Raw genomic sequence first — 11,746 nt, 5'->3', positions numbered from 1 at the left:
ATCTGTCACGTACTCTGTATTCCAGGCTGGCCTCGAACTTTTTTTGGTAATCCTCCTGCCTCTACAGTGCTGTATTACAGGCATGTGCCACCGTACCCAGCTTATTTTTTTTTTCAAGACAGAGTTGTTGCCATGGTTGTCTTGGAACTCACTCTGTAGTATGGGCTGGCCTCGAACTCAGGGATTGCAGGCCTGCACCACCATGCCCTTCTAGTGTACAGTCTTAATTTCTTTTTATTACTACTAAGTGTGTGCTTTAAGTGTGTGTAGTGAAGGTCAGAGATAATTGTCTCCTTCCACATTTACATCCTCAGGCTTGGGTGGCAGGGGCTGCTCACCCTAGAATGCAGTCTTTGCCTTTCAGACAGGAAATCTCACTATACAGACCAGGCTGGTCTGGAACTCACAGAGATCTATAATCTCTACCTCCCAAGTGCTGGGATCAAAGGCTTGGCCCACCATGCCTGGCTAGAATGCATCTTGATTCCTACTTCATGACAGGTCCCAGAGCTTGGGCTCCGATCGCCTGGAATACTCACTGAACAAATGTGCCGGACTTCCTGGGACCACTACGGCTGAGCTGTTGATTACCTCTGACAGCTGGGGTGGGCTGAGAATGACGGGAGAGATGGGGCCTTCATCCCCCCACATCTCTACCAGTCAAGTAAAACAGCCCCCGGCAGAGGAAGCAATGGGATGAACTGATGCTGATTGAATCCTGCTTGATGAGGAGGACTGAGACAGCCCCCAGGACTGTGGCAGTGACTGCCTCCCCAGGGGTCACGAGACCAGAGTGCTGGCTCTGCACCTGTCACAGCAATGAGGGCACCACGTTCAAGGAGGCGAGTGGAGCCTGTGGCAAGAGGGTGTGGAGCTCAGCTGCCACTCTGGGAGGGAAACCTTGCCAAGCCAAGGGGAAAATGGCAGAGCACATTGGCACGTGGCCAAGGTAGGAGGAGTCCAAGTTCAAGATGCATAGGGAGGGGCTGGAGAGATGGCTCAGAGGTTAAGAGCATTGCCCTCTCTTCCAAAGGTCCTGAGTTCAATTCCCAGCAACCACATGGTGGCTCACAACCATCCGTAATGAGGTCTTGTGCCCTCTTCTGGCCTGCAGACATACATACAGACAGAATATTGTATACATAATCAATAAATATTTTAAAAAAAGAAATACAATAGTCGGGGGGTGGCACACACCTTTAAAAAAATGCGTAGGGAGACTATTTTGATTACCACCCATCAAATGACAGGGAAGGAGAAAACTGAAGCATGTATGTATCTCAGCAAAGAACCACACAAATACCCCTATCGAAAGATGTTATTCAGAAGGGGCTGGAGAGATGGCTCAGTCAGCAAAGGGCTTACCACAGAAGCATGAGGATTGAGATCTGTATAAAAACTAAACCAAACTGCAGGCCAGGCGGCAGGCATGTGTAATCGAGCAGTAGCTCACTGGAAACAGGATTCCTGGGGCCTGCTGGTTAGCCAGCATAGCTAAGTTGGTGAATTTAGGTTCAGTGAGGTCTAAAAAACATATTTACCTGGTAGTATACACCTTTGATCCCAGCAGAGGCAACCTACATAGTGAGTTCCAAGCCAGTCAGCACAGCGTAGTGAAACCCTGTTATGCTTCACAGAACAACACAATAAAAGACGCAGACCCTCCATAGGCTCACTATGTACGCCCCCTGTACCCTGCACCCCTACAGATGCTACATAGGCAAGGTGTAATCCCAGCATGTAGGGCACTGAGACAGGGGCATTGTAGAGTGCAAGGCTAGCCTGGGCTACAAAGCTCCCTCTCCATGTTTGAGGGTGTTCCCTACCCCCCTTTTGGTTTTTTGAGACAGGGTTTCTTTGTGTAACAGTCCTGGCTGTCCTGGAACTTGAAGAGGATTTCACAGAGATCCGCCTGTCTCTGCCTCCCAAGTGCTGGGATTAAACCACTGCCCAGCTTTTTTTTTTGAGGGTGGTCCTTCTTATCTAGCATGTGACCCATTATGTACAGGGTGTTTACTGAAGGTCTAGGTATAATGACAACACTGGAGACCTCTGGACTTCTATTTTAACTAGGGCAATGTTTGAGAGACCTAGCAAATCCAGGTGAAGTATCAGAGAAAAAAACCCTGTAGGTTTCTGGGTGGCACGTCTTTAATTCCAGCACAGGAGAAGCAGAGGCAGGCAGTTCTGTTCGAGACCAACCTGGTCTACATGGAGAGACCTTGTCTTTAAACAATGCCAGCACGCATGGTATCCAGGAAAGCGTATGTAGTAAGGAAGATTCTGGAAAGACTTGTTACCTAGAAGGGAGGATGGGCAGCTTTTACTAATGCAACCCAGCTGCTGAGCCTTAGCCACCACAATGTGTAACCCATGCAGGTGTAGGTCGGGATGGCAGGGGACAACTAAGTAAGTCTGTAGGCAATGACTGCTTTGGAACCTGGGAATAAAGAGAAATTTCATCCCCAAATTTTACTTCAGCAAAAATTCTTTCAGATATGAAACAAGTCCTGTAAGACAAGCGGCAGGAAAGGCCATGGTGTCTCCCCAGAGTGTTGTTTTGGTCTCCTGTTTGCAGTTTTGTTGTCTGGTGAGTGAGCTGGTCAGAGGGTTCCTGTCCATTTTGTCAGCCAGGCCAGAAACTCCCATGCCAGATTCAGTGCTGTTCTCTTGTCCCTGTCAGCTGGATGAGGCTAGCCCAGGATCTGGATGTTGGGGAATATTAAAGTGTGTTACTTTTATTTATGCCGCAGAACATTTAATGATGTAAAGATGTGTTTCTTTTGTTTATGCTGAATTTAACTCTGTGAAGCTATGATTCTTTGCCCCATGGTCTAATTAAGAGATGAATGGTCAATAGTGAGGCAGGAGCAAGGATATGTGGGGCTGGCAGGCAGAGTATAAAAAGGAGAAACAAAGAGAGGGGGACATCAGGGGCCAGCCACCTAGCCACCCACGGAGTAAGGAAGAAAGATAAAAGCCCAGAGACAAAAGGTAGATGGGTTAAGAAAAGCTGGCAAGAAACAAGTCAAGCTAAGGCAGGCAATTATAAGAAAAAATACGTATCTGTGTGACTTATCTGGGAACTGAGTGGGTGGGCACCCCAAAGAGCCAAAAAAGCCAAGAGTAAAACATCACACATTTGAGGGCTACCCTCTATGACACACTGGGAGCATCTGGAGAAGTATCCTCTAAGGACTTCTTGTGCCGTGCGTGGTTGGGACTGGGTTTCTCCCCGCCCCACACTGCTGCATCAGGAGTTCCACACCCTTCACTGGGGAAGCCAGTGGCACTTGGTGCTTGTCTGCACTTGAGGGCTGCTTGGAATCTGTGATTGGAATGGGACAAACAGCCAAGAGTAGAGCTCACAAACATTTATTTACACAAAATTCAAGTTACATATGATACAGTCTTTTTACACAGTAGTTTAAACAGACATAGTTTCTCTATTTTTACTACCAAAAAGGTAAAGAAAAACATTTAGCCATCTACTTCATTTTTTTAAATTTTTTTTTATATATATAAAGCGAGATCATGCACTTTTCTTTTCTGAAATATTTTGCTAAGTGCAAATACTAGATTTTCTCCAGTTTTAAGGCAAATACACTGGGAGTGGCTAGGCAGTTTCTCAGCCCCAAGGTTAAGGTGCCAGCTGCCTTAGCGATCCCTGCTGGCACACAGGTTCTGGGAGGACACTAAGGACGAGAGGCCTTGATGGAGACAGGCAATAGCAGCCTTCTCTGCAGCCATGTGTGGCCACAGACAGACTACATTTCAGAGGACATGACCCTGGCTTTACTTCTCCGAGGGCCAAGGTTTGGGTGGCACCTGTTCTTCCAGCAACCCCAGAAACTGCCAGGCTCCTCGCCTGGCCTCTTGGTGGATAACGTGGTAGGAGTACTGTGTAGAACCAGAACTGAGTGCCCAGTCCAGCGCCTCATGAGGCCTTGGAGGGCAGTGCTTGAAGTAACCACGCATATGTGGGGCCCCGGAGAAGCACAGGGAACACAAACACACTAATAGTTAAGGGACTTGGAGGATCCTGTCCTGCAGCACGTGGCCCATCTTTCCAAGGCACTGTCGTTCAGACTAGTAGCACTGTTCAGGTGACCAGGGACACCTCAAGGAGTCTTTCCCCCTTCCAAGTCTGTACACTTTGAACGTGGAGCACCCACAGCAATGGGAGGACAAGGGTAGTCAACACAACGGAGAAAACATCTGCTGCCAGTCCAGCTCCGCAAACAGTCTGGACAGGAGGGGACATTCTCCTCCGACTTCAGGGAAGGCAGTCGCTCTCATCCTGGAGCGGGGTAGAGGGGCTCTGCCCCAGGAAAACCCAGAAACACCTTAGAGGAGGTGCTGCTCATCCCAGGCTGGTGACAAGTGACATCTCCCCCAGAAAAGGGGTATCCCAGTAATAAGTGACGGTTTTGCAAAATAGCCTTTTTGTCTGATGTCAAGTGTTAGGATGAGGCTCTCAGCAGTTGCCAGCCCTGGGGAAATACTTTCAACTTGACTTTTCAAGAGTGGGGACAAACTTGAGTAGCTCACGAACAACTTCAGCTCAAACTACGTGAACAGGAGCAACTACTTTGATAACAGAACAAAACTTGCGCCATAGATGTGTCTTGGAGGCCCTTGAACCTGAGTGGGCCTTGGGCAACAAGGAATGAGAGGCCCGGCCTGGGGATGCAGGCCACCTCCCTTAGGCTTTCAGTTGTCTGCTGGGGAGGGAGTGTGGCAAGTGATTAAGGGGCCCTCTTCATGGTCAGAGCCATTGTACTGGCTGCTAAGATGGCACAACCAGGGAGCTGCCGTAACACTGCCCCAGTGACAGCACCCAAAGGGTATCGGACCTGAAGGGTCTGTGAACCTTGCAAAGAAAAGAGCAAGAGGACATGAGCCCACCCTCATGAGGGAGGGAAGCAAAGACTCCACGCCTACTAAGGTGAGACTGGGTCTTCTTGCAGACTCAATGTGGCTGGACAGGGCTTTAAGTGTCAGAAGCGATGGCGTGGCTGGGGACCAAAGTGCATGGGCAGATTGTGCTCCAGGGGCACATGCACATGGCCAAACTCATAGTTGACACGCACGTTGGGCAGAGGGGGAACATAGGGTGCGGGCAGAGGACGAATGTTAATGGGGAAATTGTTGAACACAGGCCGCACAGGTGGCAGGGGGAAAGGTGGGTGCACAAAGGCATAGGGTGGCATCTGTGGGTGCAGGTTCTGTGGAACAGGCCGTGGCAGGGCTTCCACACGCTGTACTTTCTCAGCTGGCTTCTCCAGTGGGGGTCCAATGCGCTTGAAGGTGTTCTCTGAAAGAAAAGTGGGGTTCAGAGGAAGCAAACACACAGACAGAACCAGATCTAATACACTTCTGCTTGTGACTAGAGCAACATATGACACTTACGACCAGGGCTTGGAAGCCTATAGGGACAGCCCAACAGAGGAGGGCTACTTCTGACCTTCAGTATTCTTTCCTCTGGGCCCAGAAATAGTGGCTCAAGAGTAGGCTGACATCAAATTCAAGACAAAAGACACCCACTACCTGTCAGAGCAATATGCCAAAGGCAGGCAAATCTACACTTTCCCACTGGTCACTCCTATACCCCACAGAGGGTGGTATGTTGTTTATCTAGCTTGGAACAGCCCATGTGAGATGTCCCTTCACAGCCTCAGGAACTTGCTGTCATCTCAGTAAACCTCCACTGTGGTGAGGCAGTCTCCTTAGGCTTCTATTTGCCTCCAGAGCTCAAACTCACTCTTGGGAGTGTCCCATCATGAGGAACGCATGGTTTGAGAAGTAACCCCCGAGGGACAGTCTCACCCAGCCCCATCTGTGCCTGAGAAGAACACTTACCTCCATTCTTTCTTTTCTGTTCTTCTTCAGCCTCCTTTTGGATTTCTTCAATCAGCTTTTCGTCATCTTCCTAGAATAAAATCAACATCAAGGGTGAGTCTGCAGCACTGCAGTAAGGCCATGGGTGGGGCTTATAGCACTTTCCCATCTCACACACCCTCTTCCTTCACAGCTGGTTAGCCTTCTAATGAGGAGGCTGGGGGCTGTTGAGTGGGGTCCATGCCAGAAAGGTGATTGCTTGGGCTCCCAGTGAACTACATGAAGGCAGAGGGCAGATGATTTCTCATCTCCACGGTGCATCTCTGGGGACAGCAGGTCTTTGGACCCACCTTTCTGAACATGGGCAATCTGCTAAGTGGACGCTGCCTGTGGTGCCTTGTGGTGCCCCTGCAGCAGAGGTTGGCCTCAGGGAGGCAGAAAGGAGAGAAGAGGGCAGTAAGAAAGCCAGTCGTCCCTTGTTGGGAGAGGAACTAGAGGCCCCCTGCAACTGTGAATGGCTAGGTTTGTGCCATGTGCTCAGAAGGAGACTGGATTTTTGTCAGAACCAAAGCCCATGCTTGCTTCATGCCAGGGGCTAGGGTCATTCCATTCTTGAGCAGCCTGCAAAGTGTCTCTCTAGTTAACAGTGGGACCAAAAGACTTCACTGTTTTGAAAACCCTCACCAAGGGCTGGGCGTGGTGGTGCATGCTTTTAATCTCTGCCCTGGAAGGCAGAGACAGGAAGATCTCTGTGAGTTTGAGGCCAGCCTGATCTCTACATAGTTCTAGCGAAAGCTGCATAGGGAGATGCTCTCTAAACAAAATCTACCAAGATGGTGAACATCTTTTCTGGCCAGCTGGAGGTCTCAAGGGGTGGTGGCCCATCAGAAGTAGGGCACAGCGCCACAGCAGACTTTGATAAATCAACAGAACTGATTGGGAGTAAGCGAAAGAACTTGCTAAGACTTATAAACAGCCAAATTTAGTGCATGCCTGTGATCCTAGCACTTGGAAAGCAGAGGCAGGAATGTGGTGAGTTCTAGGCTGGTCTAGGTTATCCAGTGAGATACTATCCAAAACTGAGTGTGCTGCTGCGTGCCTCTAATTCCAGCACTTGGGATGGTGGAAGCAAGGTCAGGAGTTCAAGGCCATCTTGGGCTTGTCTCAAAAAACCAACATGGGGGATGAGGCAAGTTTCAATGAGGTAAGACTTGGAAACACGTGATTCTCTGCAGGACCAGGTTACCAGCCTATCTTCGCTAATGTTGGTTTTCTTTCTTTTGTGTATGTGGTGTGTGTGCCTGCTCTGACACCTGTGTGGAGGTCAGAGGACTGCTGGCAGAAGTTGGCTCTGGCTCCTTTACCACCTGCATGATCTTGCTGGCTCTTTTCGAGACAAGGCCTGGTACTTGTGATCCTCTTGCCTCAGCCACCTGAGAGTTGTGCCATTAGGCTCCTCAGGCTGATCTGATGATACCCAAGAAGTGTTCTGAGATGAAAAAGGCTACCGTAGAGCCTGAAAGTGACAAAGATCACAATCCCAGACCTCTTGTTGCATAGACCTGTGGTCCATACCCTTAGATGGAGGAGGGTCTGTGACTTCCAGGACAGCGTGGGTGATTTAGCTAGGGTCCTATTTCAAAACAAAACTAAACTATGAGAAAAAACAAAAATAAAGAACTCTGAGCAAATATTGCACCAGTGGGCTTTTGTTGTGTTTAGCAACTTTAAAGGAATTTGTCTTTCTTAAAAAGAGAGAGAAAAGGCCACACACTCAGTATGTGTACTTTGGTCACTTTGTATTTCACTGAGTGGCAGTCCCCTTCAGTTTACATTTCCTCAAGCTGATGCAGGGTGGACCGACATAAAAATCTTTATCTAACATCTACTTTATCACAATCGAAGAAAAACCAGTAATGTTAAAAAGAATGAGGGAAGGCTAGGATTTAGGGTTGATTCTGATCCTTTGGTCTGAAGACAGATGGGGCAACAGAGGCTCTATGGAGACATTCCAGGCCACCTGAGTGAGGGACACCGAGGAAGGGTTTGCTGTGGGGCCTATGAAAATGGGAACAACAGGAGGAAAGAGGATGACAGGCTAGTCCTCCAGCTCTTTTGGCTGAGTCACCTACAGGAAGCTGGAGCCTGCCTGCCACAGCCATAGGCTAAGTAATGGATGTGAACAGAACACCTACAACTTTAGGGCCTCCACACCCAGGTTTGGGACTTAGCCCTAACACCACTCCCCACCCAGGTAGAGGCATCTTCAATTGAGAAATTATGTCCACCAGACCCATCACAGGCAACTCTGGGGGAATTAAGAACTCCTAACTACGCTGGGCAGTGTTGGCGCACACCTTTAATCCAAGCAGCCAACGTGGTCTACAGAGTGAGCTGCAGACAGCCAGTACTGTTTCACAGAGAAACCTGTCTTAAAAAACAAAAAAAACCAAACCAAACCAGAAAACAAACAGACAAAGAATTCCTAATTACTCCAGAGAAAAGTAAGGCAAGTTAGAGGCCTACTTCATGCAAGCTCTGTCTTGCTCTGAACAGATGCTATTTCCTCTGCTCCCAAATACTTTCAGTCCATGGTTGGCTAGTGGGCCAAGGTATTCGTATTAGAATACATGGTTAGAGATGGTAGTTCAGTGGTTAAGCGCACAAACTACTTTTATAGAGGAGCTGAGTTTGGTTCACAGTACCCACAGGGGGTAGAGGCTCACAACCACCTATAACTTCAGATCCATTGTATCTAACATCTTTGTACTGTAGGCATGTGCGCCTGCGCGCCTGCGCGCACGCACACACACACACACACACAAACAATGAAAAATAATAAAAGAGGGCTGGAGAGGTGGCTCAGTGACTTAAAAGTACTAGCTGCTGTTATAGAGGACCTATTCCGATTATCAACATGGTTGCTTACACATCTGTAACTGTGGTTCTATATGATCCAATGCTCTGATCTCAGTGGACAGCAAGCACACATGTGTTACACACACATACATGCAAGTAAAACAGTAACACACATAAAGCTAAAAAATAAAATCAGGACAAGGTGGTGTGCACCTTTAATTGAAGGCAGAGGCAGTTGGATCTCTGTGAATTCCAAGCTAGCCTGCTATAAATAGCAAGTTTCAGGTTAGCCAGGGGGCTATACAGTAAAACACTACCATAAGAAATCTTTAAAATAGTATCATATACTATTTGCTGGGTACAGCGGTACATATTTTAATCCCAGAACTTGGGAAGCAGAAGCAGGTGGATCTCTATGATTTTAATGCCAGTCTGGTCTACATAGTTGAGTTCCAGGCTGGCTAATATCATACAATGAGTCTATTCTTAAAGTATAAAGCAGACATGCCCACAGGTCAATCTGATAGAAGGAATTCCTCAAATGAGGTTCCTTCTTCCCAGGAGTGTTAGACTGCCAACCAAGATCAATCATCACCAAGTCCCTTCCATTTCCTTCGCACAACAGTTTCTCAAAGAACAGGTTTGGGCAGCAGGGTCAGAGCTAGACCCCAAGCCTGGGTCTAGAGCCCTAAATTTAGGTCTTCTAGTAGGTCTTGTTTAAAGTAATGCAATAACTATTGACAGCGGATGGTGTAGCTCAATAGCAAAATGTTCCATGGCGTGAACAAGGCCCTGGGTTTAACCTCCAGCTCTGAATATACAAATAAGATCCCCCAAAATCAGCAAGCAAACAAAGACCCCCACCAAACAAGCAAAACCGACCAATCAACCACCTACTGATAATTTCTTACCAGAATCAACTCCTAGGAATACTTTGGTATATTTTCTTTTCTTTTCTTTTTTTTAAAAGGTTTTTCAAGACAAGGTCTCTGTAGCTTTGGAGCCTATCCTGGAAATAGCTCTTGTAGACCAGGCTAGCCTCAAACTCACAGAGATCGGCCTGCCTCTGCCTCTTCAGAGCTGGGTGGGATTAAAAGGCGCGTGTCACCACCACCTTGTCATTTTGGTATATTTTCAACAATTTTTTTTCTGACTCCACTTTAATTCTTGAGATTTCACACTGGAAGGCTGGCCCGCACCTGTCACCCATGGCTTATGTTCACATAGGGACTGGCAGGGTACAAAAAGAGGGCACTGAAGCTGGAGATCCAGAGACATCCTGAGAGTCAGTCTAAGTGAGAGTGCAGTGGGGATAGGGCAGGAGGTCTAGACTCCAGGCAGTGCTCTATAGGACCTCAGGCAATCTTGAGCTCTACCCCCACCTGCCTGTCTTGGCCAGGGGAAACTGTGGGTAGAATCCTGCAGTGTTCTCTCCTGGCCTTCCCTGGGCCCTGGCTGTAAAAGGATGCTACAGGTCTGAATGAGTTTCTCTTTGTATCCTTTGTTGACTTATCCCAGTCTTTGGGGGTGGGGCAGGTATTTACTTTAAGCACATCTACACAGTTCCTTTCTGAAGAGCAGGGCCAGCTGCTAGGAAGTGGGTGGACACCGGTCAGTGTTGACACTGTCCCAAGACAAACAGGGTCTCAGAGGAAAGGGAGCGAGGCCACAGCAGGCTGACATGGAAGTGAGTCATGAAATGTCTCTATGGCACTGCAGCTAATCTTAAGCAGCAAGCCCTACGGTCACCTGAACTGGGTGAGAATGAAGTATGTCAAGCACTCCACAGCGGGACAGCACATCCAGCTGCAGGGTCAGGACAAAAGAGGAAGGTGTAAGTGGAGCATCACACCCAGCAGATCCCTGGAAGAGTGCTTTCAATAGGACAAGGAGGGTGGGAGAGGTTTTATTTTCCATCCTTGAAATTTTTGAGCTCAGGACTCAGAAGGCCCTGGCAAAACTTGTTTCTCATTCAAGGCTACAAGGCGGGTGGGTGGGGAGGGGAGCTGGGTACAAAGTTTGAGGGAAAAAGCAGCTGTTCTAGACACTCACAGGAAGCGAGGTAAAAATCACCAGAGAAGTTTTCATTAAGAGGAGAAATGCAAAGACCTTTGCTTGTCCCTCAAGCACAAGTGCCACAGCTGTTCACAAAGTGGGGTTTGGACAAAGAAACTGCAGAAGAGAAACTACAAGTAGTGGAGCGGAGACAGAGGTTGTCTTTGCAGGTCAGCTACTGACAGCCGCCACCAGCCACAGCTTGTGGGGCCCAAGATGGATGCCCGAGTACTTGGCAGAGAGCTGTTCCTGCTAAGACCTTCCAAGACTTGATGAACCCAAACCCCAATCTTATTTTTCATTACTGGATTGTCTGCTGGCTAGGATCATATGACCATGGGAGACTTGATTTAGTTTTCTCTCCTCCTAGAAAAGTGACAGGCAAGCCTGCTGCTGCCCGACCCCAGCACCTTCCCTCCATGATTCTGGTCATGTGTGGTCACAGCTGTTGTTAATAAACTTCCAAGGATTTTGCGAAAGGCTTCTAAAGGGCTAGAGATTTAGTTTCAAATTATTCCCAGCTCAGTTGTGGGACTGGCTGAACAACAGCAGCCCTAGCCCCCACCCCCAGCTGTCTTCCCACAACAGGAAAGTGGAGTGGTGGTGGTGGAGGGGAAAACCCAGCTCAGGGAGGCACATGCTGTGCAGAGGAAATGGACAATGTGCTGGGGAGGAGCAAAGATTACACAGGCTCTAGCTCCAGCAGCCATCTTAGTCACAGAAGCCAGACATTCAAATGCTTCTGACGGAAGGTGGGTGTGTACGCGCGCGCGCGCGCGCGCGCGTGTGTGTGTGTGTGTGTGTGTGTGTGTGTGTGTGTGTGTGTGTGTGTGTGTGTGGTGGGGGGCGTGGCACCTTCTCCACAGGTCCTGAAGAGGTGGAATGCATCAAGTTCTGACTCCAGACAGGGTCCAATGTTCAGGCTCTGCTGAAGATGGTGTGCATGGGCACTCACCGGACTGCTGCTGCTACTGGAACAGTCCAGTACCCC

At 48.6% G+C, this 11,746-nt stretch overlaps 1 protein-coding gene across 3 annotated transcripts in view; it reads right to left on the bottom strand.

Moving 5' to 3' along the window:
- Positions 1–3,359: 3,359 nt before the first annotated feature.
- Rnf216 (ring finger protein 216) overlaps positions 3,360–11,746 on the bottom strand; it is a 119,337-nt gene continuing 110,950 nt past the window's right edge. For all 3 annotated transcript variants that reach the window (XM_075973974.1, XM_075973991.1, XM_075973983.1), the window contains exons 16-17: positions 5,863–5,932; positions 3,360–5,317 (exon numbers count right to left, since the gene is read on the bottom strand). In XM_075973974.1, coding sequence (XP_075830089.1) covers positions 5,001–5,317; positions 5,863–5,932 — 387 coding nt within the window. In that variant the 3' untranslated portion in view covers positions 3,360–5,000. The remainder of the gene's footprint in view (positions 5,318–5,862; positions 5,933–11,746) is intronic.

The sequence above is a fragment of the Microtus pennsylvanicus genome, chromosome 1 (genome assembly GCF_037038515.1).
Source record: "Microtus pennsylvanicus isolate mMicPen1 chromosome 1, mMicPen1.hap1, whole genome shotgun sequence".
Taxonomy (NCBI): domain Eukaryota; kingdom Metazoa; phylum Chordata; class Mammalia; order Rodentia; family Cricetidae; genus Microtus; species Microtus pennsylvanicus.
This window is presented reverse-complemented; position numbering and strand designations above follow the sequence as displayed.